This window comes from Nelumbo nucifera, chromosome 2 (assembly GCF_055504915.1).
Source record: "Nelumbo nucifera cultivar China Antique chromosome 2, China Antique-T2T, whole genome shotgun sequence".
Lineage (NCBI taxonomy): Eukaryota > Viridiplantae > Streptophyta > Magnoliopsida > Proteales > Nelumbonaceae > Nelumbo > Nelumbo nucifera.
This window is the reverse complement of record NC_142650.1, coordinates 30,984,096-31,011,829: the sequence shown is the minus strand read 5'-3', so window position 1 is coordinate 31,011,829 and position 27,734 is coordinate 30,984,096. Positions and strand designations below refer to the sequence as shown.

Sequence of the window (27,734 nt, the reverse complement as noted above, 5' to 3'; positions counted from 1 at the left end):
ATTACAACCAAGCGTATGAAATATGACATCATGACTAGTTCAAATCCAAGAAAAATGGGCTTTGGCAATTGTATGGGCCGTATCCTGCGAAAGAATGGGCCAGGTCTTATATTTCGTTTTTAAACCTGTCAGCGTCAGTCAGACCAATCCAATTGTCACGTTGTTAATTTTTTTTTTTTTTTTTTGCCGGGAAAGGCGGGAACTCGCATGGGGCATTATTGTAATTTTGGACGAAGCACCGAAGCAGTGGCATCTTGGTAATAAGGTGAAAATAGAGTGGCATTTATTAAGAAATAAGAACTGCAGCACCAAGGCTTAGCGGGCTAATCAACCACCAACCGCCGACCGCCATCTTTGTCGACCATGGGCTGAGCAAAGCAAACGAAGAATGTCTGACTCTGACTCCTCGTTCTGAATTTCTCATCAAATTTCCGGCAGCCTTTGACCGTATCTTAGCCGTCCATCACCCAGCCCGAGATCCATTCTTTTTAGCCCCTTTTTTTTTTACTTTCTTTTTCTCTCTTAATTTCTGGGCATTTTGTTTTTGTTTATCCTGGAGTTCCAGCTCAGCCCCATGGATCGGATCTATTTCCTGCCACCCTCAACATTTAATTTTATCTGACGCCACTTGGATTGCATTAAATGCAGTAAAATGCCAACTTTTTTCGATTTTCTTTAATAATTTTTATTGGGTGTAGAAGAATAAGAATTGCAGGAATGTTATCGCCTTCGCCTCTGAGAGAAGAAAAAGAGAAACACAGACAGAAACGGAGGAAGAGAGAGTTTGAGACATTCAAATCGTTAATGAAGTAGTCGTTGCTGTTTTCTGCCTGTTGTTTTGAGGTGGGTTTGTTTTAATGGGCAATGTAACTTCCAGCGTTGCTGCAAGATTCGCATTTTTTCCTCCAGACCCACCAACCTATGATGTGCGCAGAGAAGAAAATGGGAGGCTTCTGTTGTCTGGACTCTCGGCTGATAAGAACGTGGATGTACATTTGCTAGATACTAAGGGAGGAAACAAGATCGTCGCGACCTTTTGGAGACACCCACATGCAAGATTTACGCTTTTGTATTCTCATGGCAACGCTGCTGATTTGGGTCAGATGCAGGAACTCTTCATTGAGCTTAGAGCACACCTGCGTGTCAATGTTATGAGGTACTTCGCTTATTCTTTTATTCCTTTTCTTTCTTGTTTTTGCTTTGAGTTAATGTGTTTTATGCTTTTTTTTTATATATTTTTAATGTTTTTGTAATGCGGGTTTTGCTGAGTTTGTTTTTGTTTTTTCTGTGATGTTTTTTGCTTATTCTGGTTTGTTCTGTTCCTTGGTGGTTGGGATCGGATTTGTTGTATTAATCAGCTTTGTTTGCATATTTAACTACTCATTTTACTTGTTTTGTTTCGAAGATTTGCTGGTTTTATAGGTTTTGTCTTTTGCTCTGGTTGTTTTTGCATTTCTGGGCTTGGGATGATTGTCATTTTGTCTGAGGTTTGAGAGTGGAGTGGGAATTAATATCCATATAGCTAGCTAATTTGCGATATTTATTAATTTATTTTAATTTTCTTTTTTACCCTGGTTGAGGTTTGATTTTTCATGCCTACTCTGGGGGGAGGGGGCTTAATAAAAGTCCGAATAATTTCTTGCATTGCTAGAATTTGGTAAGGGAATGGTGTCAAAATGTCAAAATAACACGTATGCTATATTTCTATCCGAAATTTTAGCCTCAACAACATTGTTAGTGAAGAAATGGAGGTAATAGTTCTTTCCAGAATGATATTGTGATGGCAGTGGTGCGTCTGAAGTCAATTTCAACATTTGCTTAATATCCAAGCCAATTTCTTTGCTTAAGGTCTTATGGGTTTAAACCCATTTAAGAATTCAAGTATTGTTTGTATGAATTTGTACCAGATTGAAGCTCATACCCATGTTGACTTTTATATTTAATTGTCATGATTTTTGCCTGATAATGTTGGGAACAGTGGGTACGCTTCTCAAGGATGACTTTAGATGGCGATAGATTGTAGTTCCAACTTCCAAGCATTCCAAAATCTTGAAAATGATAGGTTCTTCTATTGGATAACAAATTCTGAGGGGATATTATTTTGTGGGATTTAGAATGTATTTAACACTCGCTCACTGCAAGTAAGAAGCTTTTCTTCATGTTGACTTTTCTTATTTTTTTCCTATTACAGCTATGATTATTCGGGTTATGGAGCCTCCTCCGGCAAGGTAAGCCACAGCCCCATGTGTGGCACTTATTTGCTATTCCTGTTCATTTGGTGTAAAAATTTAATATAAGCTCTGAACCTTCTCCTAGACAGCTTTATACCACCAAGCAGAAAGGGAAACAGAAACAAAAAGAGAATGGGAGAGGGGAACAGATTTCTCCCTGATCCCATCTATTTATCAAATTCAAACTTTTTAGCAGTTGATGATCCTTACAAGTGGTTTCCTTGATAATGATGATAGCCGTCCGAGCAAAACACATACTTTGACATAGAGGCAGTATACACTTGTTTGAAGAGAGATTATGGAATTAAGCAGGAGGATATAATTCTGTATGGACAATCGGTTGGTAGTGGACCCACACTACATTTGGCTGCACGTTTGCAGAGGCTGAGGGCTGTTGTTCTTCACAGTGCTATACTTTCAGGCATACGGGTGTTGTACCCTGTCAAGATGACATTTTGGTTTGACATTTTTAAAGTAAGTTTCAACCAGGTATTTTTTCTGTTTTCATTGTGGTTCATGCATAAAATGCTTAGTTTTGAATGGATTAAATTCTTCTCATTATTTCTTTTTTTAGATAATTAATTCTTCTCATTATTTTCAGAATATTGACAAAATACGGCATGTCAGCTGTCCTGTTCTTGTTATCCATGTAAGTCTCCAAGTTATTTGCTTGATTGGTCTATTTTCAGGGATTTCTGAGACAGAACATCCCTGTTTTCATCTTTATGTACATCCTCATTTATTTCCTTTTTCTTTAATGAAATTTCTATTATATCTTCTCAAAATAAAAAAAAGTCTTTTTTGTATTATTTTTCAAAGTGAGTTTTGGGCTCATTTCTGTTTTCTGTACAGAATCGTTTTGTACAAAGGGCATACTATATATTCTGCCATCTTCATTAATGAAATAGTTAGCTTACCTATTTCCGATAAAAGGAAGTCTCTACTTGCCCAGATGATGTGAATTTTTTTTGTCAATCTGCTCTATGGTTGAAATTACAAGCTGAATAAATTCCATCCATGCAATAAACTACAAATAGGTTTAGACTGTTTAAAAGCTAATGCTTATTACCCACTAGAGGTAGCAATTGGGCGGGTTGGGTTGGGTTCGGTTTGGGTTGAGTTTCAACCCAACCCATCTTACCCACCAACCCATTAATGACCCAATTAGATAGAATTAAATGGGTTGGGTTCAACCCAAAGTCCCAAACCCACCTGAACCCAACCCAACCCATTTAGATAAAATAATGAAAATTACACAAAAATAATAGAAATTGCAGGAAATAAAATAGAAATTAAACAAAAACACAAAATGCATAAAATTAATAGAAATTACATAAAAATTTGAAAAAAAAACAGAATTTGCAACTTTCATTTTGTCCTTTCTATACATGTGAAAAAACAGTATTGCAAAATAAATATAACAAAAATTATTGAAAAACACAGAAAATGAAGAAAAATAACATAAGTTACAGAAAAATATAGAAAACCATTAAAGACTAGGAATTGCAAAAAAAAAAAAAAATAAAAGTTATTAATAAAGAACAGAAGTGCGTAAAATAGTATAAATTATAGAAAAATATAAACATGATAGAAAATTTTATGCCCAAAACAATCTCACTTGCATAACTATCGATCTTTTTCCCATACTCCATTGCAGATGAATTAGCACACGCTGGAAGGATATTCATGTCATGAGAGTGAACCAATTGGGATTTACCTCTGAATCCACCCTTAACATCTCCTCAAACTCAGAGCTCACGAAAGTGCACACAGATATCATAGCTAGTAGTCCAAGAAGCAATCCTTCATTTTGGCATTCTTTCGAACAACACATCCTCAATTTGCATTGCTCCATTTTCATTTAACTTGCAATCAAAGCATTCCATGATAAAACATTTTTCACATGCATATTGTCAAACAGTTTATGAGCATTGCCTTGTTTACCACATTTTACGTGTACATCAATCAATGAAGTCCCAACATACAAATCATATTCCAATCCAATTCTTGAACTCTTTCATAAATACATTTTCCAATCAGAAGTCATGATAATTCTGCAAAACACTTGAAATTTATCATAAGAGTTCTTCCTTGGTACCTAATCGAGTATAGGCACAAATGGTTGAATTATAGAGGGGTGATATTGGAAAAGAAGCTTGACTAAGGATTGTTTCTGTAGAGGTTGTATCATTGTAGCTATCATTCATTGCAATTTTTGTAATCAGGAATGCATTCCATTGGAATCCACTGAAGGTCATTCCTTAGTTTCAGAAAGTGGGTATCGGTTAAGAATTGGAAAGTAGTGCATAGGATACCTGAGAGAGAGAAACAAATTAATGGTTACCCGCTGGATAACCATGTCCCAACCCACCCAACCCATCAAATGTCCTTTTATTGGGTTGCCCAACTCGCTATGACCCAAGACAAAATGGATACAACCCAACCCATTAATTAGTGGGTGGGTTAACAGGTTGGGTTGAAAAATTGCCAGCCCTATTACCCACTACTATGCTTCAGTAGTGAATTGGTTCACCATTTTATGTTTGACAGCGTTTTACTTGTATTTTTAGCATTTTTTTGTGTAATATAAGATTTAAGCACATGATACTTTCTTATTGTTTTTATTTAATTTTCACAATTATGCAATAATTAGGTGTTTCACTGATACTGCAAAATGTAAGTGTATCTTTTCTTTCATTTACTTAATGAAACGAATGGAATCTACCTAGTGGATACTTTACCCATAGTTTGTCGGTCCTATGGTCTTGTCCATTTGTTTTCAAACTGTAGTTTGTGTCTAATGAAGTTATAGCATAATTGGTTAATCCACTAATCTTTTTCGGCTTTTGAAGATGTTTCAATAATTATTTTAAGCTAGTAAGTGTTTCTAGTCTTTAGTATAAGTATGTCAATTATCCAAACATTGTAAATCTACATTTTTTCTTTTTGCAAAAAGAAAAAAACTAGATCCTTTTCATATTATAGTTTATTTTACTTGTTAATGATTATTCCTATTTACTCGGTTGTATTTATTTACATTTAGAAATAAAAACATATGACTGTTAAGAATTTTCAAAGAATGGTTATGACATAATTTGAAAAGGGGATTTTTTTTTTCTTTTGGTATTGCATATTACACATACCACTGGCCATACGACAAAGACCCTTCGGTTCCGCATATTTGATCCCGCACGCCCTATTTGGAAGGTGCCAAGTGACCAAATCAACTACTGGGTCATTGGAAAAAAGGGGATTGAAATATTTTAAACCAAGTTAGGTGTTAAAAGTAGGATTGAACTTGTTAGTTTGCTCTCTTAATCTCAGCTTCTTCTTGTTATTTTATTAGATATGCTTTTTATTATAAATAACAAATTGTGATTTTACTACAAATACCATAAGTAGGAATTTTGCGCTATTGATTGTCATTGTTGAATTGTTTTTGGTTGGTTGTGTCATTCTTGAATAACCTGGTTTTTAAGGATTTTGGAAAAAAAAATTCAAGTAGTTTTTTTATGCCTAGAAAAGAGTTCTAGAGATTTCTTCCCAAAAATCAAGAAAAATCAAGGAACACGATTTTTTCTTGTCTAATGCTTTCTGTCTATATCCAATATGTCTCTTTAGATTCTCTAGATTATTTTAACCTTATAAGTTTTTGGATCCACCAATTCAAGTTTTGATGGATCTATAAAGAACTGAGTGAGCACCTCCTACTTCTCTCTTTATTTTGGTGCCAGGGTAGATTTCAGCTTTTTGATGATCAAGGAATAATTATTCTGGAAATTCCCTGAGATTGTTGGGGGCATTTGATAAATATTCTAAAACAAAGTCTTTTATCACAATCTTGTTTTGAGTGCTAGAAAGAAGAGTCCAAATGTCCAGTTGTAGGTTGGAGAGACTTCAGAACTAAAAACTAAAAGGATAGGAGTGGTTCTCTGATCATGGGCACATTTATTATCGTTGAAGATCCTTAGTGATGCATATTGCTGAATTGTCCAAGTTGTTAGTTGCATGTGTTTGATAGAATTCTTGAAAGGCTACAAATTTTGATTAAGAGGGAGTCTTTGTCATGTTTAAGGGCCATTCATCGTTTAATTGTTTTTGTGTCATTGAAGTATTTGATATGTTAAAGTTTTCAGTAGGGTGTTCCTTATACTGTTATTTTTGTGGTTGGGTCTTTGTTAAGTTAGTAGCATATTGTTATTACTGGGAAATTTGCTAAAATGTGGACTTGGTTGCCTTAGTGTTCCTCTTACTTTTCTTTCTCGTGTGCTTCATTTTTCAAGACTTTGACCAATCCCTTGTCCCCTTCACATCACTTTCCAGTTAAGGAAATTTGGGCTAAACGAATTCCACTGAGAGTAGGAGCTTTTAATTGGGAGGTTTTTCATGAGAATATTAATACCTGTGACTTGCTATGAAAAGGAGACCTTTCTCCTTCTTATCTCCACATCGGTGTGTCCTTTGCAGGGCAAATGGAGAAACCTGCTTTCACTTACTAATCTCCTCCGTCCTGCCCTTTTGCTTTTGGTATTTGGGTTTGGTTTCTGGCTTTGTTTGGTTGCAGGTGGATCCCTCCTCAAGTCGCTATACTTCCAATTCTTTTGTCTAGCCAAAAATGAGGGGGAGAATCATGTGGATAAGCCTTAGAGCGACAGCAACTTGGACTATTTGGGAGGAGAGAAATGCAAGAATTTTTCAGGAGAACGAAGTAAGGAAGCTGTGATAGAATGCATAACCATCAGGGTTGTTCATTGGTTATAATCCCTAGAGCTGTTTTCAGACTTCTCAGTGGATGTTCTCTTCAGAAGATGGCTGGAGGTGGCTAGCCCTTCAATAGTGAAACCTAGAAATAGTTTGTTCTGGATTCCACTGGTTGAGGGATTTGTAAAATTGAGTTTTGATGGCAGCAGTAGGGGGAGTCCAGGACCCTCTAGTATTGGAGGCATCTTTAGAAATGAACTTGGTCAAGTGGTGGTACTTTTCTTGAGTTTGTTGAGTGGTCCGGTTTGTTTTTATTTAGTTAGGAAGTTGTTGGGCCTTGGGCCCATTAGTTTATGTTTTTTTAAGTTGTGACTGTTCAGCTCTTAGTAGTCGCCCTACTAAGGGCATCCTTGTAATATCTCATCTTTAAGTTAAATATAAATATAATGAGAGGTAGGCGGCTAGGGTTAATTTTTCACAATCCTGCTTGACCTCCTACTCTTTTCTTCTTCTCTTTCCTTCTCTACTGCTGAAATCTTCATCTTCCCCCTCTTTCCTTTCACAAGAAACTTGATTGAATCAGCAAATTAGTGATTTCTACTTGGTATCAGAGTGGGCCAAAGGTTCTTGAAGTTCTCTCATGCAGCCCTAGATCGGCCGATTGCATGGTGATTTAAGAGGCTGATCGAAGCTCTCAGGTAAGCCCAGTTTTTGGATTTTTTTTATGGATCTGTGTGCCCTGTAGCTGGTCTAGGGTTTCTCATCAAAATTAGGAAAATCTGGAGAAAGGGGAAGAATCTTGTTTTTGTTGGACTCTTCATTTTTGACTTAGGAAGTGACGCCCTAATTTTTTAGGGCTCCTTGGAGTTTTTTGTAAGGGGCGATTCAAGTCCTACCTGGTTTGGAGGCTTCTAGAGAGGGCGGCTGCCTCTTCTCTCTCTTCTCCCATCCCACAAAAAAGGAATCTTTTGTGGGGAGAAAGTCCAGGACACTAGGAAGGTGTTGTTGGTTCCAAAAGGTGTTTTGTTTGATCTTGTTGCAAATTTTAGTTATTTCCTTTACCTTTTTTGAGAAGCATGGAGGGCCACGGAGTTGAAAATAAGCCCGGGAGTGAAATGGGACCAGTGGGAGGAGGTGTTGGAGACCCCTTCGGGGCTGGGACCATTACTACAGTTGGATGGTGCAAATTTCTTGGAATGGTCACAATTTGCAAAGGTGGCCATTGGTGCTCGTGGGAAATTAGGGTATATCACCAGTGAAGAGGTGAAACCCGAAACTAGCAACTCCCGGTGGGTACAAGAGAATTATATGGTGATGACTTGGTTGTGTAATTCCATGTTGCCACATATAAGTAAAATTTTTTTATGGGCAAATACAACTAAGGAGATATGGGATGGGGTTGCAAAAACCTATTCACAGAGGGAGAATGTTGCTAGGGCTTATCAATTGAGAAATCAGATTATTGCTACAAGGCAGGGAGATAGATCTGTTGTAGCCTATTTTTCAGTCCTTAAAACCCTGTGGCAAGAGATTGACCATTTAGAGACATTTGCTTGGGAAACCACTAAGGATGCAGCTACCTATCAGAAACATCTAGAGAAGTATAGGGTGTTTGAATTCTTTGCTGGCCTTAATCCTAAGTATGATATTGCACGACAACATCTTCTTTCCAGGGACAGTGTCACTCTCTCCCAAGCATATGCCTTTGTGTCAGGGGAGGAATGCAGGAGGGATGTGATGATGTAAAACCTTATTTCTGATTAGTCTGCTATGGTAAGTGTTGTAAAATCTAAACAAGGTGGCAGTGAAATCAAGAAGGAAGATAAAAGAGATTTGATCTGTGACTACTGTAAGAAGCCTAAACATGCAAGAGATACTTGTTGGAAGCTTCACCCACATCTTGTGCCGAGTAGATTGAAAAATAAGAAGGGAAATGCGCACATGGTAGTTACTGGTGATACTCCGGCCCCTTCTACTACAGCTGCTCTGGACTCTGTTGCAGATGCTGCAGTAAGGGCCGAACTTGAGAGGTATGGGTTATTTTTGAACTAGCGGGATACAACCAGTTCCAGTTCAGCCGCAAGCGGATAGCAAGGTACAGGTGGCACTGGTGGAGTCCACTCCAGCTCCTTTGCTCACACAAGTAGTTCACATGTCACTGCAAATTATGTTTCCACTTCAGGTAAGGAGGGACCTCTTTGGATTATAGATTCTGAAGCCTTAGAGCACATGACCCATAGCTCCACTATTTTTTCTTCTTACCAGCTCTGTTCTGGCAGAGATAGGGTCTGCGCAGCTGATGGATCCCATGTTCCTATTGCTGGGAAGAGATCTGTCAAGATTAGTGATTCTATTTGTTTACCCTTTGTCCTTCATGTTCCCAGATTGAGCACTAATCTATTATTTGTTAGTAGTTTGACTAAGAACCTGAATTGCTCAGTAATTTTCTCCTGGTCGTATTTTGTAGGATCTGGATTCAAAGAGGACGATTGGGAGTGGTTATGAAGTGAATGGAATCTACCTCCTGGATGTACTTCCTCCTCACCAGAGTCATCATGTCAGCAGGGATAGTGAGTCAGGATCTGTGAGTCAAATTATGCTTTGGCATAATCGTTTGGGTCATTTACCTTTTTCTTCTTTGAGGTTTTTGTTTCAAAAACTTTTTGAGTCTGTTAGCCTATCAAGTCTGGAGTGTGAAGGTTGTCAACTTGGAAAGCATTGTAGACATTCATTTAAACCTAGTAATAAAAGATCTTCTTTTGATGTTATTCATTCGGATGTGTGGGGCTCTTACCATGTTCCTTCTATGGGAGGCTATCGCTATTTTCTCTTATTTGTGGATGATTTCTCACGATACTCTTGGATTTACCTGATGAAATCCCGTGATGAGGTACCATCCTTGGTGAGGCAATTTCATCAGGTGGTACTAACACAGTTTGGAACAAGAATAAAGGTGTTCAGATCTGACAATGCTAGGGAATATTTTGAAAGATACCTTGCCACATATCTGTTAGAATATGGTGTTGTCCATCAGAGCAGTTGCCCCTACAGTCCATAGCAGAATGGTGTTGCAGAAAGGAAGAATAAACACATTGTTGAGACTGCAAGAAGCATGATGATCACATCTATAGTTCCGGTTCGGTTTTGGGGTGATGCAGTTCTCACAGTAGTATATCTGATTAACAGGGTGTCCTCTCGTATACTTGGATTCAGCACCTCATTCAGTCTCCTTTTTCCTCAGGGGGAGATGTTTCATATTCCTCTCAAGGTGTGTCTGCTTTGCACATATCCTTGGTCCTCATCGCTCGAAGCTTGATCCCAAGGCAAAGAAGTGTGTCTTCCTTAGATATGCAGAGAATCAGAAAGGGTACTACTGTTATGATCCAGTCTTTGGGAGCCGATATGTTACCATGGATGTCACATTTTTTGAATCCACGTACTTATTCTCAAAGAATCCTTCTCAGGGGAAGTGTTTTGGGAAAGTGAGTCAACAATCTATTCCTCTCCCGGTTCCAGTCCCTGTGTCTACTCCTGTGCTTGACCATCACCTTGTGGCACCTACCTTGCCACCTCCTTTGCGTTCTGTTTCTCAGCATTACTCACAATAGAGACTTCACAAGGTGGTTGATTCCACTACAGCAGAACTCACACCACTTCCTGTCGATTCCTTGGAGACTCCAGATTTGGCTGACATGGATTCAAGTATTCCTCTTGGTCCTGCTACTGTTTCAGTTCCCATTGATCCTACTAACTTTGTTACAAATAACCTTGATCTCCCTATTGCTCTCAGAAAAGGGAAGAGAAAGTGTACTACTCATTGTGTTTCACAGTACTTATCCTACAGTGGACTTTCTCCTTCCTATCGTGCTTTTCTCTCCTCTCTTGATTCAGTGTCTATACCCAAGGGTGTTAGTGAGGCTCTCTCCAAACCTGAGTGGAAAACGGCTATGCAGGAAGAGATGGAAGCTTTGATTAAGAATCAGACATGGGACATTGTGGACCTACCAGAAGGCAAGGAGATAGTTGGATGTAGATGGGTTTACACAGTAAAATATAAGGCAGATGGAAGTATAGAAAGGTACAAGGCAAAGGGTACACACAGACCTATGGCATTGATTACTTAGAGACCTTTGCGCCAGTTGCAAAGATGATCTCCGTTCAGATACTTCTTTCTCTTGCTATCTCATACTCTTGGCCCTTGTTTCAACTTGATGTGAAGAATGCTTTCCTAAATGGGGATTTGCAAGAAGTGTATATGGATCTTCCTTCTGGTTTTTACAATGATACTGAAAAGGGAAAAGTATGCAGGCTTAAGAAGTCACTCTATGGCTTGAAACAATCTCCCAGAGCATGGTTTGACAGATTTAGAAAGGTCTTGATTGCTTTTGGCTACACAGACTCAATCCGATCACACTTTATTTATGAAGCGCAGGGGATCTTTGGTGTCAGTCCTAATTGTTTATGTGGATGATATTGTTTTCACCGGGAATGATCTGAGTGAGATTGATAGTCTGAAAAGGAACCTACATAAAGAATTTGAAATTAAGGATCTTGGAGAACTGAGATACTTCTTAGGCATTGAAGTTGCAAGATCGAAACATGGAATTTTTATCTCTCAAAGGAAGTATGTCTTGGACCTTCTTCAAGAGACAGGGAAGCTTGGAACAAAGGTAATCAGCTTTAATTTGATAAATATCAATTAAATATAAGTAACCATTTTACCCTAGATTTTCCAAGTAAATAAGAATAAGATTTCTTGCTCCTGAATGAGTCACTATGCAGATATATATATATATATATATGTACATATATTATATACATAGGTACATGCGGTAGACTCATAGTGTCTAGTGGCTCATTCAAGAATGAAATCAAATGAGCCCTTTTAACTCAGTGGTAGAGTAACGCCATGGTAAGGCGTAAGTCATCGGTTCAAATCCGGTAAGGGGCTTTTTTCAAAAAACTCCAGTCTTAGTCTTCATTTTTTTTTGAGCGGAGAATAGAGATTTTATATTTGTAATAAAAAAAGTAACTGTCCCTTTTGATCAGAACCATAGAATCAATGCATCAGAAGGTGAACCAGTAAAGGACATTGGGAGATATCAGAGACTTGTGGGTCGGTTGCTATACTTGTGTATGATAAGATCAGACATCTCCTATGCAGTGAGTGTAGTAAGTCAATACATGCATTCTCCACGAGTCCAGCATTGGGAGGCAATTGACGGGATTCTTGCTTATTTGAAGGGACACCTGGGTAGAGGCATATTGTTTACTGATCATGGATAATTGAAACTAGAGTCTTATACAGATGCAAATTGGGTAGGCTGCCTTGATGACAGGAGATCAACTTTAGGAGTGTGCACCCTAGTTGGGGGTAACTTAGTCTCATGGAAGAGTAAGAAACAAACAATGGTGGCAAGATCAAGTGCTAAAGCCGAATACAGGGCCATGACACATGGAGTTTCAGAACTTCTCTGGATCCGTTCTCTGTTAGAAGAAATTGGTGTACAGGCAGAAGAATCCATGATGCTATACTGTGATATCCAGGCAGCAATTAACATTGCCCATAACCCAGTCCAGCATGACCGAACTAAGCACATTGAAGTGGATAGACATTTTATCAGAGAAAGGGTAACTTCTGGAGAAGTTTGTCTTTCATGCATTGCTTCTGATCTGCAACTCGCTGATGTTCTCACAAAAGGTGTTGCAAAGAACAAGCTGGAGCATGATCTATGCAAGTTGGGAATGTGTGATATTTACTCCCAACTTGAGGGGGAGTGTTGAGTGGTCCGGTTTGTTTTTATTTAGTTAGGAAGTTGTTGGGCCTTAGGCTCATTAGTTTATGTTTTTTTAAGTTGTGACTTTTCAACTCTTAGTAGCCGCCCTACTAAGGGCATCCTTGTAATATCTCATCTTTAAGTTAAATATAAATATAATGAGAGGTAGGCGGCTAGGGTTAATTTTTCACAATCCTGCTTGACCTCCTACTCTTTTATTCTTCTCCTTCCTTCTCTAATGCTGAAATCTTCATCTTCCCCCTCTTTCATTTCACAAGAAACTTGACTGAATTAGCAAATAGTGATTTCTACTGAGTTTGATTGGTCATGGGGATTCCTTGAGGGCAGAACTAATGGCAATTGTTAGGGGGTAGATAAAGTAAAGGAGTTGGTCCTGCACAGGTTGATTATAGAAGGAGACTCCCGGTTGGGGATCAATTGGTTACAAAGGAAATGAATTTTGGAAGTATCATAATGGGGATCGACTATGATGTCGGAAAGGCATGATACTGGAAAAATTTATAGCCAATCAACTGGCATCATAAAAGTGGTAAACAATCAGGTGGGTTTTCATCAAAATTCACTGAGTTTTGATTGGTCAAATCCTTTCTGGTATCATGTCTTTCTAGCATCATAGATTTTCCCATCGTAATGAGTTAAAGAAAATTAAATGACTTCTTAGGGATATGGATATGAGATTTCAGTGGACCCAAAGGGCAGCTAACAGTATAGATGACGAATTGGCAAAACAAGAGGTTGGGAGAAATTAATTATTTTGGGCTAAATCATGCCATTTTATCTCCATTTGTATTGTATTGTATTTCACCATTTTAATGAAAGTTTCAGTTATTGATAAAAAAAAGTAAAGAATTGTAAGTCACCATAAGTACTATTATATCAGTTGAAGACTTGTCTTGTGATGGGTAAGAGCCAAAAGTGCCATTGTAAGCGCAACTACTAATTAGATCCTGTGGGTATGGTATAACCGTATAGGTGCTAGTTGCCACCATGTTGGAATCTTCAAGTTGCTTTGTTTAAGAGAAGCTCTGGAATATTGCTACCAAGATTTTACTATTTCTTTAAGCAAGAAAATGTTATAGCTTAAGGGGGAGAGTTGGAGTTAGTTTGTATGAGGGAGGGTTATTTTTAGAAGAAAGCATATAGTTAGGGACTTGAATGTAATATCAGCCCATTGGGGGGGGGTTCTTGTCATTTTGAATAATTTAATATGGGTAAATTATTGTACCTCTGCTGGGGTTTTAGTCCATTGCTAAAACCTCTCCTGATATTTATTTGGTAACTTATACCCCTGTGACCATGAAACCACAGGGCATTTGTTAATGGAAGAGATGGAATTAAGATGGAAACAAGTATTTTACCAAAATGCCCTTAATAATAAAATATCTTGTTTTGCCTCTATTTCTTTTTTGAAGTTGATAATAGTAATCTCATCTACAAAAACCAGTATACTTTTACCATTTCAATTTTTTATTGTACTTTATTTTATTTTTCTTGAACCCATTTTCAACTTTTAATGCCACCTTAATGTTATGGCAGAAAAATTGCCCCTTAAAAAATATAAATGAGACTACTTTTGTCCCATATAATATACAAGTAGGTGCTATAAAAGGGTAAAGTGGACTTTTAAAAAGTTTTAAATGTTATGTTCACTAAAATTGATGGCAAATTAGTGGAGGGGTGGAATCAGTAACTCAACTCCAAACTATTAGGGGTAAGTCAATAGGTAAATCCTTGGGGAGGTCAGTATTTGACCAGAACCCCAAGGAAGTGGTTGTCAGGATATTGGATATTCCAGTTTGCCTATGCCACAAAAGACTTTTCCCTTGGAAGCTTTCATTGTTTCCCCCAAGCGCATGTATGGTATTTTATGTTGTCTATCCAGAATTCCAGATCAAGATTATGGACTTTTTGACATGCATCTAATCTCTTGAGGATAGAGTCCGAAGTGAAGTCATTCAAAGGAACCTATGGGTAGCTCCAATAGGTGATAAAATGAGAGAAAGTAGACTAAGATGGTCCAGTCATGTGTATAGAATACCTTTGGCAGCACCCATAAGAATTGATCTATTGCAAGTTGAAGGGGCTTAAAGGGGTAGGGTAGCCCATAAAGGACATGGGTCAAAGTTATAAGAAATGATTTAAGTGCTGATAATTTAACAATGGATATGGAATTAATAGAATGGAATGGTGAAACAGGATTCATGTAGTCGACCCCATATAGTTGGGATAAGGCTTGGATGATGATGATGATGATGATGATCTAAACTCATGTAGCCAGCCCCATAAGAAGAGGATTACAGATTCAAGATCTGCTGTGTGTGTTGTGTGGCCAAGTCGAAGAGGATAGCAATCACCTGTTCATCCATTCCACTGTTGCCTCTGCTATTTGGGGACATTTTTTATCTGCCTTGGGCTTATCTTGGGTTGTACCGAAATCTGTTTTGGATCTGCTTTGGAGTTGGGAACTCCATGGTTTGTCCAAGCTGGCTAAAAGTGTTTGGTTGGCTATTCCTGTAGCAGTGATTAGTACCATCTGGACAGGAAGGAATAGAAGAATATTCCTGGAGTGTGCTAAAGGATCAGACTGTCTAGTCTCCTTTTCTTTTGGTAAGCTGGTCTCTTGGATTGCAGCTGCTAGAGTTCTCCAGACGTTGGCTCTTGGAGCTCAGCTGAGGACTAGAAGTCTGTTAGATTTTTAATGTGTTCTAGAGCTTTGAGCTTTTTGGCTCCTTTTGTGGGGCTGCTGTTGTAATCTCTTGTTCATTTTCTACTAAAGTTACTTTACCCTTTCTCAAAAAAAAAAAAAAAAAAAAGAAGAAGAAGAACAGAAAAAAAAAGATCTAAACTCTTGAGGGATTATCACTAGTCTGGCTATGGATAAATTTGTCCGAGTATTTGGACAGGCCTAAGCCCCTTAACTGAAGTAATCCTAGTGAGCCCCTATACAGGAGGTTAAGGCATTGACAATGGAGTAAAGGAAACAGCAAGGGTGGTGGGGGTATTTTGCTCCTCCTTCCCTATTTCAAAATTTAACATTGAGTTTGTTTGTTTTTTTCCAATTAGGAGGGAAATTGATGCAGCATGAGTGGGTTTTACTCATTTGAACCATGGGTCTCCATACACATGGAACTTCCTTACCATTCATATTGTGAAGTTTAGTGGGTTCTACTTGTAGGCCTGCCACGCACAGCAAGCCCAATGTGGAAGGGTTAAAAAAAAGAACTTGATAAAAAATAGGGTTAAAAAAAAGAACATTCTAGGAATATGCCTAGAATATGTTTCATTTTTTTATTATATTAGGTTGTTTGGCTAGCAATAAGGGTTAGGTTTCTTTTCTCTCTACAGATAGTTGTATTCTCTCAGGGGCTATTGTTTGGTGCAATGGTAAAATCTTGGCCTGATAAGCATGAGAATGTTGATTTGATATATATTGTGGAGAAGAGAAAGTAGGATGCAGAGGATGTGTAGAGTCTTCGAATTTGAAGTATATGACTTTTTCTTGTGAGGTGAACTTTTGGACTTGTGGGCTTTTATGTTTGGTTCTAGTAACCTTTTGCTTTCCATGTTTTGGTGCCATTTGGCATTTTTATAATGTGGTGTTGGTGATTGTTTGAATTGATTGAGATGGAAGCTCTCTGAGGAACCTAGGTCTATCCAATTTATCAAAAACAAAACCTAATCCTATCAAGAATATCAGAAATTTTAGAGATCAATTTGACAACTTGTTGAGCCATCCAAGCCCAGATGGAATGGTAAAGTCATTAAGGACAGAACTGTTAGGACTTCTTCAATGGCTGAATTAACATGTGACAGAGGTGAAGTGGGTTTATTGTTGAAGGAGACTGTCAAGGTGTTGCCTAGGTGACTAGGTGCTCTTGGCTGGGTGCCATGCCTAAAATGCCTTGTTTATAGCAACAGTGCCCATCTATGCAACAAGGTGCCCACCAAGGCAACAAAGATGACAAGGTGGATGCCTTATTATTTCACATTGTTCCATCTTCTAATATGTGTACTAATACATTCTATTATATACTATCATGTTATTTATACTTTGTTTTAATGTTTTACTATTGAAATTTGAAAGATCCAAGGGTTCAATAAGAGAAAAAGAAAGAAAGAGTAGAAATATAAAGAGCTTTCTTTCCTATTCTCCCTTTCTCTTACGTTGAATAAAACAGTGGCTCCATCCTTGTTATTTTTCTCTTTCTATCTTAAATTTTATCATTTAAATTATAGCCTTCTTTAGTTGCTATTTGATGTGAAATTGCTCCATTAAATAATTAGTTTAGTATTATTTTTGAAGTATTGAAATTAATATTTATGAAATACCATTGTCCTAGATATGATGATTTGCCGTGTTTTGAGAGAAAATTTAATTTTCTTAATAAAAGAAATTGCTATTTGTTCAATTAATATGCATGTTATACCACCTTGGCAACTAAATGACTAGGCACCCCACTATAGCCCAGAATCACCTACACTTGACAACTATGGTCATGTAGTGGTTAGTCAACTTTTCTCAAAATCAGAAGGATCTTAAAGCCTCAAAGTAGAGAACCTGCAGCATTATCCTCCAATCCAAATTGCTCATTTAGTTGGATCCCTAGGTTTGCCAACAGCCTAGCAGATGGTTTAGCTAGGGTAGTTGTCAACAAAAGAGCTAGAATGGTGACTGCAGGCTCTCTGTGGTAAGGTCAGTGGGTCTCGCATGCACCTTGCTCTGTCTCTACCCCTTTATTCCCCTATGATGTGCAATATGCAATACCAAGAAAAAAAAAGAAAAAGAATGGTGACTGCTGGAGCCAGGGGAAAATTTTAACTATATTTATATTGTAGTGCAGGCTGCTGTCAGCTAATGGCTGTTATGCTTTCACTACCCTACTTCTCTAAGTATCTTGAGGAGGAGAAAGGATCTCCTGAAAGCAAAAATCATGTACACACCCCTGAGAACATGACATCCAGCTGCATATTGGGAATATCTCCCATTCTTTTATGTAAAATTCATAGGGAGATATTCCCCATGTACAGGTAGATCCGTGCTCTCAGGATGTATACATGATTTTTTACTTTCAGGAGATCCCGTCTCCATGGAGAGTAGTCTTGTATTACATATTTTTTCTCCCTTAAATGTACTTTTGCTGATATATAAAAAATGTTAGCTTTGATCGACTGTTGTTAAGAATGGTGGTTCTTAGCTTTGGTTGACTGTAGAGGTTGGTGGTATTTCTAGTGTCATGGGTTGCTTTTGGGTCAAAATTGTTTATGGATTTTCCGCTAAAGGGTTGGGGCCTTTAGGTCTTGACCCACCAATTTGGTGGGTGCTTATGTTCTTTTTCTCCCTCTGTTGTTGGGTATCATCTTCATTTTGATCTTCTATGCCTCTTATATATGGTTACTTTAAGATGACTATCAATTTTTCAACCATGCTTATCAAAGCAAATCAATGTTTCCAACCCATTGTTGATTCAGATGGTTTTGACTTGTCACTTGGGAAAAATTGGTTCAATCCCAAACTTGCCAAGTCATAAGGAACTATTGTCTTGGTCAGAGAATTTGGGTGCAACAGACTAAATTGCAACCTGGTGAGTTGTCAACCTAACTGATCCAACGATTTAATTGTTTAGACAATTCACCTGGTGGCAGTTTTAGGCTGTTCAACTTCTTTTTGTCTATATTGAAAAGTAAAAACCTAAAATATTAAATGGAAAACCTAAAAATCCCATTCATGAGAGAGAGAGGTACGGAGTGATGGTTTAAGAACCAGTGGCAACAACATTAAAGATTGGAACTTGCAATAGAAACTAGCAACAAAACTGCAGTGGTCTTGTTGTTTCCTGAAATATTGTCAAAATTTTATAATTTATGACATGATTCTCAATTTGAATGATGTGGGCGCTGGCAGCAGCAGCAGTAATTTAGTGCAGCAGCAGCAGTAATTTAGTGTTCTCAGCAGCAGCAATTTAGTGTTCTCATCCTATCTTATCTATTCAGTATTCTTACCTTATCTGCTTTTAGTAGTAGGGATTAGTAGGAGTCTTATCTATTCAGTGTTCTTATCTTATCAGTTCAATAGTATGGATTAGTAGGGAGGCTTATCTTATCTTATCAGTTCAGTAGGATAGAGATTAAGGGAGTCTTATCTTATCAGTTCAGTAGGATAGATTAGTAGGGAGTCTTCTTAATTAGCAAGGAATCTTCCTAAAAGTAGGACTCTTATATCTTGTAATCTCCTATTTAAGGAGCTGAGAATATTGAATAATGGCATCGAAAATTTCAGTCAAGAAAGAGAGCAAGGAGAGTTAGGTGATCTCTTGAACAAATCACCTTTTTAGGGCGGCAAGATAGGTTCTTCAAGAAAAGGGAAGAACAAGGTTTTGTTTTCCCCGTGGACCGACCCGTGACGAGATCCTACTCTCGGGCCCTTAACATTGAATCTTAGTTTTGCATCCTTTCGCAAAAAATCTTATGATTTTTTGTTGGAATCTTGTTATTTGATTCATAAATATTATGATTTATACAATTCCTATGATTCATTGTGATTCAAATCAATTCAATTAAGAATCATCTCTCCTTTGTCATCTAGACACTTGTTTTAAAACGCTTACTAGAAAATGGTTTATTTGTCTTACTTAAGACCACATATTTAGTTCATTTCATATGTAGGTTAATGAGCCATTGTGTGGATTATATGACTTCCAAGTCAAGCTTGCTCATATCATTAGGCTTCTATTGCACACGTGGCAAATTCTATGATTTTTTGTTGGAATCTTGTTATTTGATTCATAAATATTATGATTTATACAATTCCTATGATTCATTGTGATTCAAATCAATTCAATTAAGAATCATCTCTCCTTTGTCATCTAGACACTTGTTTTAAAACGCTTACTAGAAAATGGTTTATTTGTCTTACTTAAGACCACATATTTAGTTCATTTCATATGTAGGTTAATGAGCCATTGTGTGGATTATATGACTTCCAAGTCAAGCTTGCTCATATCATTAGGCTTCTATTGCACACGTGGCAAATTCTATTGTTTTGGGTACACATATGGTAGACATGGGTTAAAAATAGTAAATTTGCTTTTTCTATATGCATATATAGCCTTTTAGTATCTATGTTTATTTTTTTGACAAGTTTGTGAAAACTAGAAATAATCTTATGACTTATGATGCAATTCACAATTTCATTCAATTCAGCTTTTTGTACGAGTTACGATATGATTACAATTTTCAGAACATTGGGTTTATTGTGCAATGTTTGTTCATTTTGTAGTTTTATGTGTCTTTTTTATTTTTCTTATTTGTTAGGGTTCAATCAACAAAACAAATAGGTGTATGCTGTCAAGGTCCCCCTGTTGCTAGCAAACCCTTGTAGAATTAGATTTTGCCAAGATTTAGTAGATATTCCACAAATATTGATTAATATCTCTTGACAGTGTAGTCGGCCAGAGATAAGTGAAAGAGGAGAGAAGAGAAGAGAAGAAGAAGAAAAGAGAAGAGAGGAGAGAAGAGAGAAGGTTTGCAATGTAACAGTACTAGCGGCGCCAGTGTTTATTTTACTATATATAGGGCGATAGAAATAACAAGGGAAAAGACCCTTGTGCCCTTGAGTACAATAACAGACATAATAGAAACAAAAAAAAGTGAAATAAAAAAAACACTTTAATTAGCCAAACAGGCCCTAACATCTGCAACTAAGTTATTTTAACATTATTCCAACACTCCCCCTCAAGTTGGAGCATAGATGTCAATCATGCCCAACTTGTCACACAAATCTTTGTGCCGCACATAATGAAGACCTTTGGTGAAGATATCTGCAAGTTGCTCTTCCGAGCTGACATATGGTGTGCACACTTCTCCACTTTCAAGTTTCTCTCTGATAAAATGCTTGTCTACTTCAATGTGTTTCGTCCTATCATGCAGAACTAGATTAGCAGCAATATTGATGGCAGCTTTATTGTCACAGTAGAGTGACGTAGGATTGCTTACTGCGAAACCCAGTTCACCTAACAGATTTCTTATCCACATGATTTCCGCAACCCCATGAGCCATCGCTCTATACTTTGCTTCAGCACTGGATCTAGCCACCACACTTTGTTTTTTGCTTCTCTATGTGACAAGGTTTCCTCTTACAAAGGCACAATAACCACTGGTAGACTTTCGGTCATTGACTGCTCCTGTCCAATCTGCATCAGTATATACTTCCACTTTTAAGTGATTGTGTTTCTGGAACAACAAACCAGCTCCAGGAAACTTCTTGAGATATCTCAAGATCCTCTCTGCAGCCTCAAAGTGAGTTGCCCTCGGGCTGTGCATGAATTGACTAAGAACACCCACTGCATAGGCAATATCAGGCCTGGTCATAGACAAATACAGAAGTCTCCCCACGAGTCTCTGGAACATCTTTACATCTTTCAAAAACTCTCCCTGACTGTCTCCCAGATGGTGATTAGGTTCAATAGGTGAATCAGATGGTTTTACCCCCAACTTGCTTGTATCTTCTAGTAGATCTAGTACATACTTCCGTTGGGAAATAAAGATGCCCTTGTGAGAGCGGGCAACTTCAATTCCAAGAAAGTATCGTAAGGGGCCTAGATCCTTCACCTCAAATTTAGTGGCTAAGAATTTTTTGTCTTTGGATTTCAGTCTCCCAATCTCCTGTGATCACTATGTCATCCACATACACAATAAGAGCTGCAATTTTACCTTCACCTCTTTTTACAAATAGGGTATGATCTGACTGGCATTGTTTGAATCCCATCTGTTGGACTGCTAAATGGAACTTACTAAACCAAGCCCGATGTGATTGTTTCAACCCATATAGGGACTTTTTTAACCTGCACACCTTTTGTTCACTGCCTTTGGCACAGAACCCTGGGGGTTGGGTCATGTACATCTCCTCTTCCAAGTCACCATTCAAGAAGGCATTCTTGATGTCCAATTGGTGAAGATCCCAGTCAAGATTTGCTGCCAAGGAAAGGAGAATCCGGATAGAGTTCATCTTTGCTACTGGAGCAAAAGTCTCTGCATAGTCCACTCCATATACCTGTGTGAAGCCTCTTGCTACCAGTCTAGCCTTGTACCTTTCAATAGTTCCATCAGCTTTGTGTTTCACTGTGAACACTCACTTGCACCCCACGGTTCCTTCCCCTCAGAAAGATCTACCAACTCCCACGTACCATTTTTGTGTAAGGCATCAATTTCTTCCTGCATTGCATCTGTCTATTCAGGTTTTGACAAAGCTTTTGCCACGGTCTTAGGGATGGGGACACTATCCACAGAAGAGAGAAAGGTATGGTACGAAGGTGAAACATACTCATAGGACACAAAGTTAGAGATAGGATGATTAGTGGTATAAGATCCAACACCCTTTCTCTTAGCAATAGGAATATTAAGATCATTGGGGACAGGTGAATCAACATTTAAAGGAGCAATGGGAGCAAGTGTACCTGGCTGATGAGACAGATCTGCCTCGGGTGAATCCGATGATGTTGGTTGCATAGTGTCCGGCTCCACGGCTCTTGAACTCTACTGGCTCTTATGGCGACGATGAAAAACCCGGAACGGAGGAGAATCGGGTAAAGGAGGTAGTTGAATCTGAGTCGTCGCCTGTTTCTCCTCAACCCTACTCTCCCCCTGAGGAGAAACCGAGAAGAACAGTTGACTCTCAAAGAATGAGACATCAATGGAAACATAGTACTTGCGGGCAATGGGATCATAGCAACGATACCCCTTTTGAGATGAAGGGTAACCAAGAAAAACACAAGGAATAGCCCGAGGGTCAAGTTTACCACGAGTAGGTGACAGGTTGTGGACAAAACAACGACACCCAAAAACACGCATTGGAATGGTGGACAGCGGGGCTGTAGGGAACAAGAGCTGATGTGGGGCCTTATACTCTAGTAGCCGAGAGGGCATGCGATTGATGATATATGCCGCACACAATACTGCATCCATCCAGAACTGTTTTGGCACATTCATATGAATCAGCAAGCCACGAGAAACTTCGAGAAGGTGACGGTTTTTTCGTTCAGCCACACCATTTTGTTGGGGTGTCCTGGCACAAGAGCTTCGCTGAAGTGACCCACTCGAAGCAAAGAACTTCGTGAGATCACTATGGAAATATTCCTGTGCATTGTCCGACTGGAAAATATGAATTTCTGTTTGGAACTAAGTGAATACCATGCGTTGAAAATCTTTCACAATTTGTGGCACTTCATCTCGAGATCGCATAGGGTAAACCCAAGTGTATCGAGAATAATCATCAATCAAAGTAACAAAATACTTATAGCCAGCCGCAGTAGGTAGAGTAACAGGGCCCCAAACATCAGAGTAAACAATATGAAATGGAAATTCAGATCTTTTATTTCTTAAAGGTAAAGAACTTCTACAATGCTTACTCAACTGACAAGTTTGACACTGTAACTGACTCACTGACAAGGACTCAAACAACTTTGGGAACATAACTTTTAACAACTCAAAAGAAAGATGACCTAAACGACTATGCCATAAATAGGCCTGACTCTCACTCGACGAACTTGTGGACTCAGTCGCCACTAGACCAGCATTATTCTCCAACACGTAGATACCATCCACCATGCTTCCTCTACCAATCGTCTTCCCCGAGGTCAAATCCTGAAACACACATGTAGACGGAAAAAAGGTGACTGAGCAGTTCAAAGAGTGAGTAATACTACTAATGGACAGCAAATTAATAGGTAATTTCGGAACATGCAGGACATTAGGAAGAGTAAGGCCAAGTGGGAGAGATATGGTGCCTCAGCCAGCTATGGTAGAAAAGAACCATCAGCCAGTCTTACCTTATCTCTCCTAGAGAGAAGGTTATATGTCTGGAACAAATTTGACTTACCGGTCATGTGATTTGAGGCTTTGGAGTCAATAATCCAAGGTGAATCAGTAGTATGAGATGACACATGGAAGGCTGTGGCATTACCTGATGTAGACGCAAATGAGGTAGGAGTAGGCCTAGAATCCACCTGGCGGAGAGTCCTACCATACAATTCCAAATGTTCACGGAAGGAGTTGATAATATCTTCCTTAGGGTCAGAACCGGGATGTCTCTCCTGAGTTACGGAAGAACTAGTCTCTGTCGATGCCATATTAGCTGAGTTATACCTTTTTTGATTCTGCTGGCCTGGTTTCTTGCCCTGATCCGGTGTTGCTTTCTTATCCAAATCCTGTGCCCATTTAGGTTTTCCATGGAGATCCCAGCATGTATCTTTAATGTGTCGTGTCTTCTGGCAGTGAGTACACCAAAGCTTGCTTTTATCTTCTGATTTTTTCTGAGTGTCACCCCTTTTAAAGCCACCTCTGACATTTGTATCTGAATTTCCCCGGACCGCTAGGGCAACTGACTCCTCTTCTACACCATTCATCACACTTCTGCTTTCTTCTGACTGCACCAAGGCATACACCTCCTGGACTGATGGCAAGTCTTTACTACCCAAGATCTGTACCCTGATGGACTCATATGACAAATTCAGCCCTAGGAGGAAGGCAAACATGCGTTGCTGTGATACAAGTGACTTATAGGCCTTTGCATCTTCATCACACTTTCAATTCACATTCTGATAGTGATCAAGTTCTTTCCATATTGATGTCAAATCAGAATAGTACATCGAGAGACTCCTCTCCCCCTGCTTGCAAGTAGAAGATTCAGCTTGTAGTTGATATATCTTGGCATAGTGTCTCTGTTCTGAATAAGTGGACTTCGCTTGTTCCCATATCTCACAAGTAGTTTCAGCCCACATAAAAGTCTTCTTTACTCGTGGCAGCATTGAAACCAAGAGCCAAGACATCACCATATTGTTCTCTTGGTTCCAGCTATCATGCTCAGCACTTCCATACTTCGGTTCCTTTACTCTCCCATTGATGTATCCTATTCGCCCCCTAGCAGTGATGTAGAGTTTTATCCCCCTAGACCACTCAAGGTAATTCAGACTATCAAAGGGAATGACAGCCATGGGAAAGCTCATATCCATTCCCCCACTCACTCCATTGTGTCTCCCTGAGATCTCTGAAGTAGCAGAATTCTCAGTCGACATGGTCAAGCAGTTAATCAGTCCCAAACACCGGACTTAGGACCCCTCCTTACTCCACAAAACAATGCTCCACTCAGTTCACACCCACACACTTGGGTTTACCAACCAGATTGAGCACAAACAGTAACAAATTCCGGACAAAAACTGAGGTGATATTCGGCAGATTTCAGACCTGTATAGTTTTATCAGTCCCCACCTACCAGAATTCTAGAATGTCTAACAGCCACTAATCAGCAGGAGAGATCCTTCTTACTTATAGTCAACTCAAACCATTGAGAAGACAGGTCAGCATTGACCTACAGTTGTCTTAACACATGAACAGGATCACACGATCCAAGAAAACTAGGGTTACACAGGTTCGACAGCATTCAGCCGCCCCAGATTCATAGGGTTTTCACTCGGCACATGACCAAGGAGAGTAAAGAAGAGAAAAAATAGGGAGAATTGTACCAGTTGTAGCTATTCTGTAGTCCAGAATCAGATTTCTTTTCTGCTAGTCTGTTCGATCTGTTCTTTGGGTTGATCGATCTTCTCTTGATAGTAGGGTTGATCGATCTGCTCTCTTTTAATCAGCATTCCCGCTCTGATACCATCTTGACAGTGTAGCCGGCCAGAGATAAGTGGAAGAGGAGAGAAGAGAAGAGAAGAAGAAGAGAAGAGAAGAGAAGAGAAGAGAAGAGAAGAGAAGAGAAGAGAGGAGAGAACTGAGAAGGTTTGCAATGTAACAGTACTAGCGGCGCCAGTGTTTATTTTACTATATATAGGGCGACAGAAATAACAAGGGAAAAAACCCTTGTGCCCCTGAGTACAATAACAGACATAACAGAAATAAAAAAAACGAAATAAAAAAGCACTTTAATTAGCCAAACAGGCCCTAACACCTGCAACTAAGTTATTTTAACATTATTCCAACAATATCCACAACATTGTATGGTGTTAGTGTGCATCATACTATAATAAAAATCACTGGAAACTCAAGACTAACAATAAAAAAATGGATATGTTTCGGTGGATGGACATGAATCCACAGGCCATTTGAAGGTCTGGTCTTGCAACAGAAACAAGCCATGGATATATTTTGGTGGGTGGAGAGGAACTGCAGAGTTTTTTATGACAAATCCTCTCAAATTAATGAATTGTTTCAAAACATTTTGGCAAAAAAAATTTTCTTGGGCTTATGCTTCCAATCTTACAATCTCTGAACTGAAACCCTCTTTTTGTAATTATTACATTATCTGAAATACTGTTTATTCTCTCTGCTTCTACAGTTTCCTACTGTACTTACTGTAATGGGTTTATCTCCTTTTCATCATTAATACAACATACTTTATTTTTCATTAAAAAAAGTAACTTCTTAATATGTTGAAAGTTGAAATTCAAAAAAAGTCAAGTGATTGAACTTGCTTTGGACAAGACAGGATCTCCTGAATGCCAACACTGTGTGGACACATTGGGAACATTTGCCCATGAATTTAGCATATATGTACGGGAGATATTCCTGATGTGTGGCTGGATGTGGTGCTCTCAGAGCTTTTGCTTTTAGGAGATCAAGGCTAGTTTTAGACTAGTTCAGTTGTAGATGCAATTTTGCACGCGTAAGGGTAGTGAGGATATAGTTGAGAGGAAATTTGATGGACTAAAGAAATGGTGACCTGTTTTGAGGCCAAGGCTAGTATCAATATTATATGGTAAAGATATTATTAGTGAGAATTTCCTTTGTTGCAACTTATGGTGATACTTGTGAGTGCTGAATGGGAGCCTTAAGAATTGAATAATCTATTACATCATCTATATGGGAGTAGCTATTACTGAAGAAAAATTATCAAGATACAACCAACCATGGTGATTAAGAGCCCCTTTACTGAGAAGCAAGAGTTGCTACATAAACCTATTAATAACTCCTAAAGCCTGCAAATGGAATGCTTGTTTTACATTTTCTGGATCTTGATCATTTGATATCAGAACTTTACATCTTGGTGGCAATATCATCCAACCTAAGAATCATCTAAAGGTTGATTGTACAGTATAGTTGTCCTCTTGATATTGCAAAATCGTTCAATTGTTCCCTGTATCTTTAAGCCGAGTTTTTTGTTTGTGCAGTTATCTGTCTTGGCTTACATAAACTCTTTGCAAGTATATCTCAACATTTTTGCTGTCTGTAATGATATATTGCTCTCAATGGATATTTTTCAGGGAACAAATGATGACATTGTTGATTTGTCTCATGGAAAGCGCTTGTGGGAACTCGCAAAGGAAAAATATGACCCACTATGGATCAAAGGTGGTGGTCATTGCAACCTAGAAACATATCCTGAGTATATCAAGCACTTGCGAAAGTTCATAAATGCAATGGAAAAAATCTCCCTTGCGCAACAGGCAAAACCAAATCTTCCTCCCAACCCAGCTATAACTGACACAAAACATAACAAGTGCTTGAGATTTGGAAGATAACTGGTTCTTTCTAATTACCTGAAGAGGCATTACATACGAGCAGTTCCTATTTGCAAAGTGGGCCATCATCAAGAGGGTAAGTCGAACTTGCTTTCCTCATGAATCCAGTGTTGAACAGCCAAGTTTCTTTGGTTGTTTGTGTCAAGGGAACTGATAGAAATCGTATGTAGATGTCTGGTCCAGACTCCAGATAAGGTTCAAGCGCCAATTTTGATGCTCAGTAGGCAACTCATGCTCTCTGATTAGTGATTACCATACAAGTCGACGAATGTTTGATATCAAGATGCAGGATATTGTTCTGAATCTGGATTTGATGTATCATTAGCCACACTGAATGCTTTGTAAAGACTACAAATTTAAAAAGCAAATACATAGGTTCCATTTGTCTTCTTTTGTTCCATCCTGCCCCAGATGGTTGTCCTGCTTTCCCCTTTGTTTTTTTTTCTTTTTTTATTTTTTCTCCATGTGATATCTTTGATGCTATACTT

General features: G+C 38.6%; 1 protein-coding gene and 1 non-coding gene across 2 annotated transcripts; both read left to right on the top strand.

The window, feature by feature from the left end:
* Positions 1–361: 361 nt before the first annotated feature.
* LOC104603345 (alpha/beta-Hydrolases superfamily protein) lies at positions 362–27,644 on the top strand. Its single transcript, XM_010267357.3, has 5 exons — positions 362–1,156; positions 2,192–2,228; positions 2,469–2,705; positions 2,833–2,880; positions 26,989–27,644. The coding sequence occupies exons 1-5, from the start codon at positions 858–860 to the stop codon at positions 27,244–27,246; spliced, it is 879 nt and encodes a 292-aa protein (XP_010265659.1). The 5' UTR covers positions 362–857; the 3' UTR covers positions 27,247–27,644.
* Positions 11,812–11,883, top strand: TRNAT-GGU (transfer RNA threonine (anticodon GGU)). Its single transcript has one exon. It is a non-coding gene; the product is annotated as a tRNA-Thr (tRNA).
* Positions 27,645–27,734: the final 90 nt, after the last annotated feature.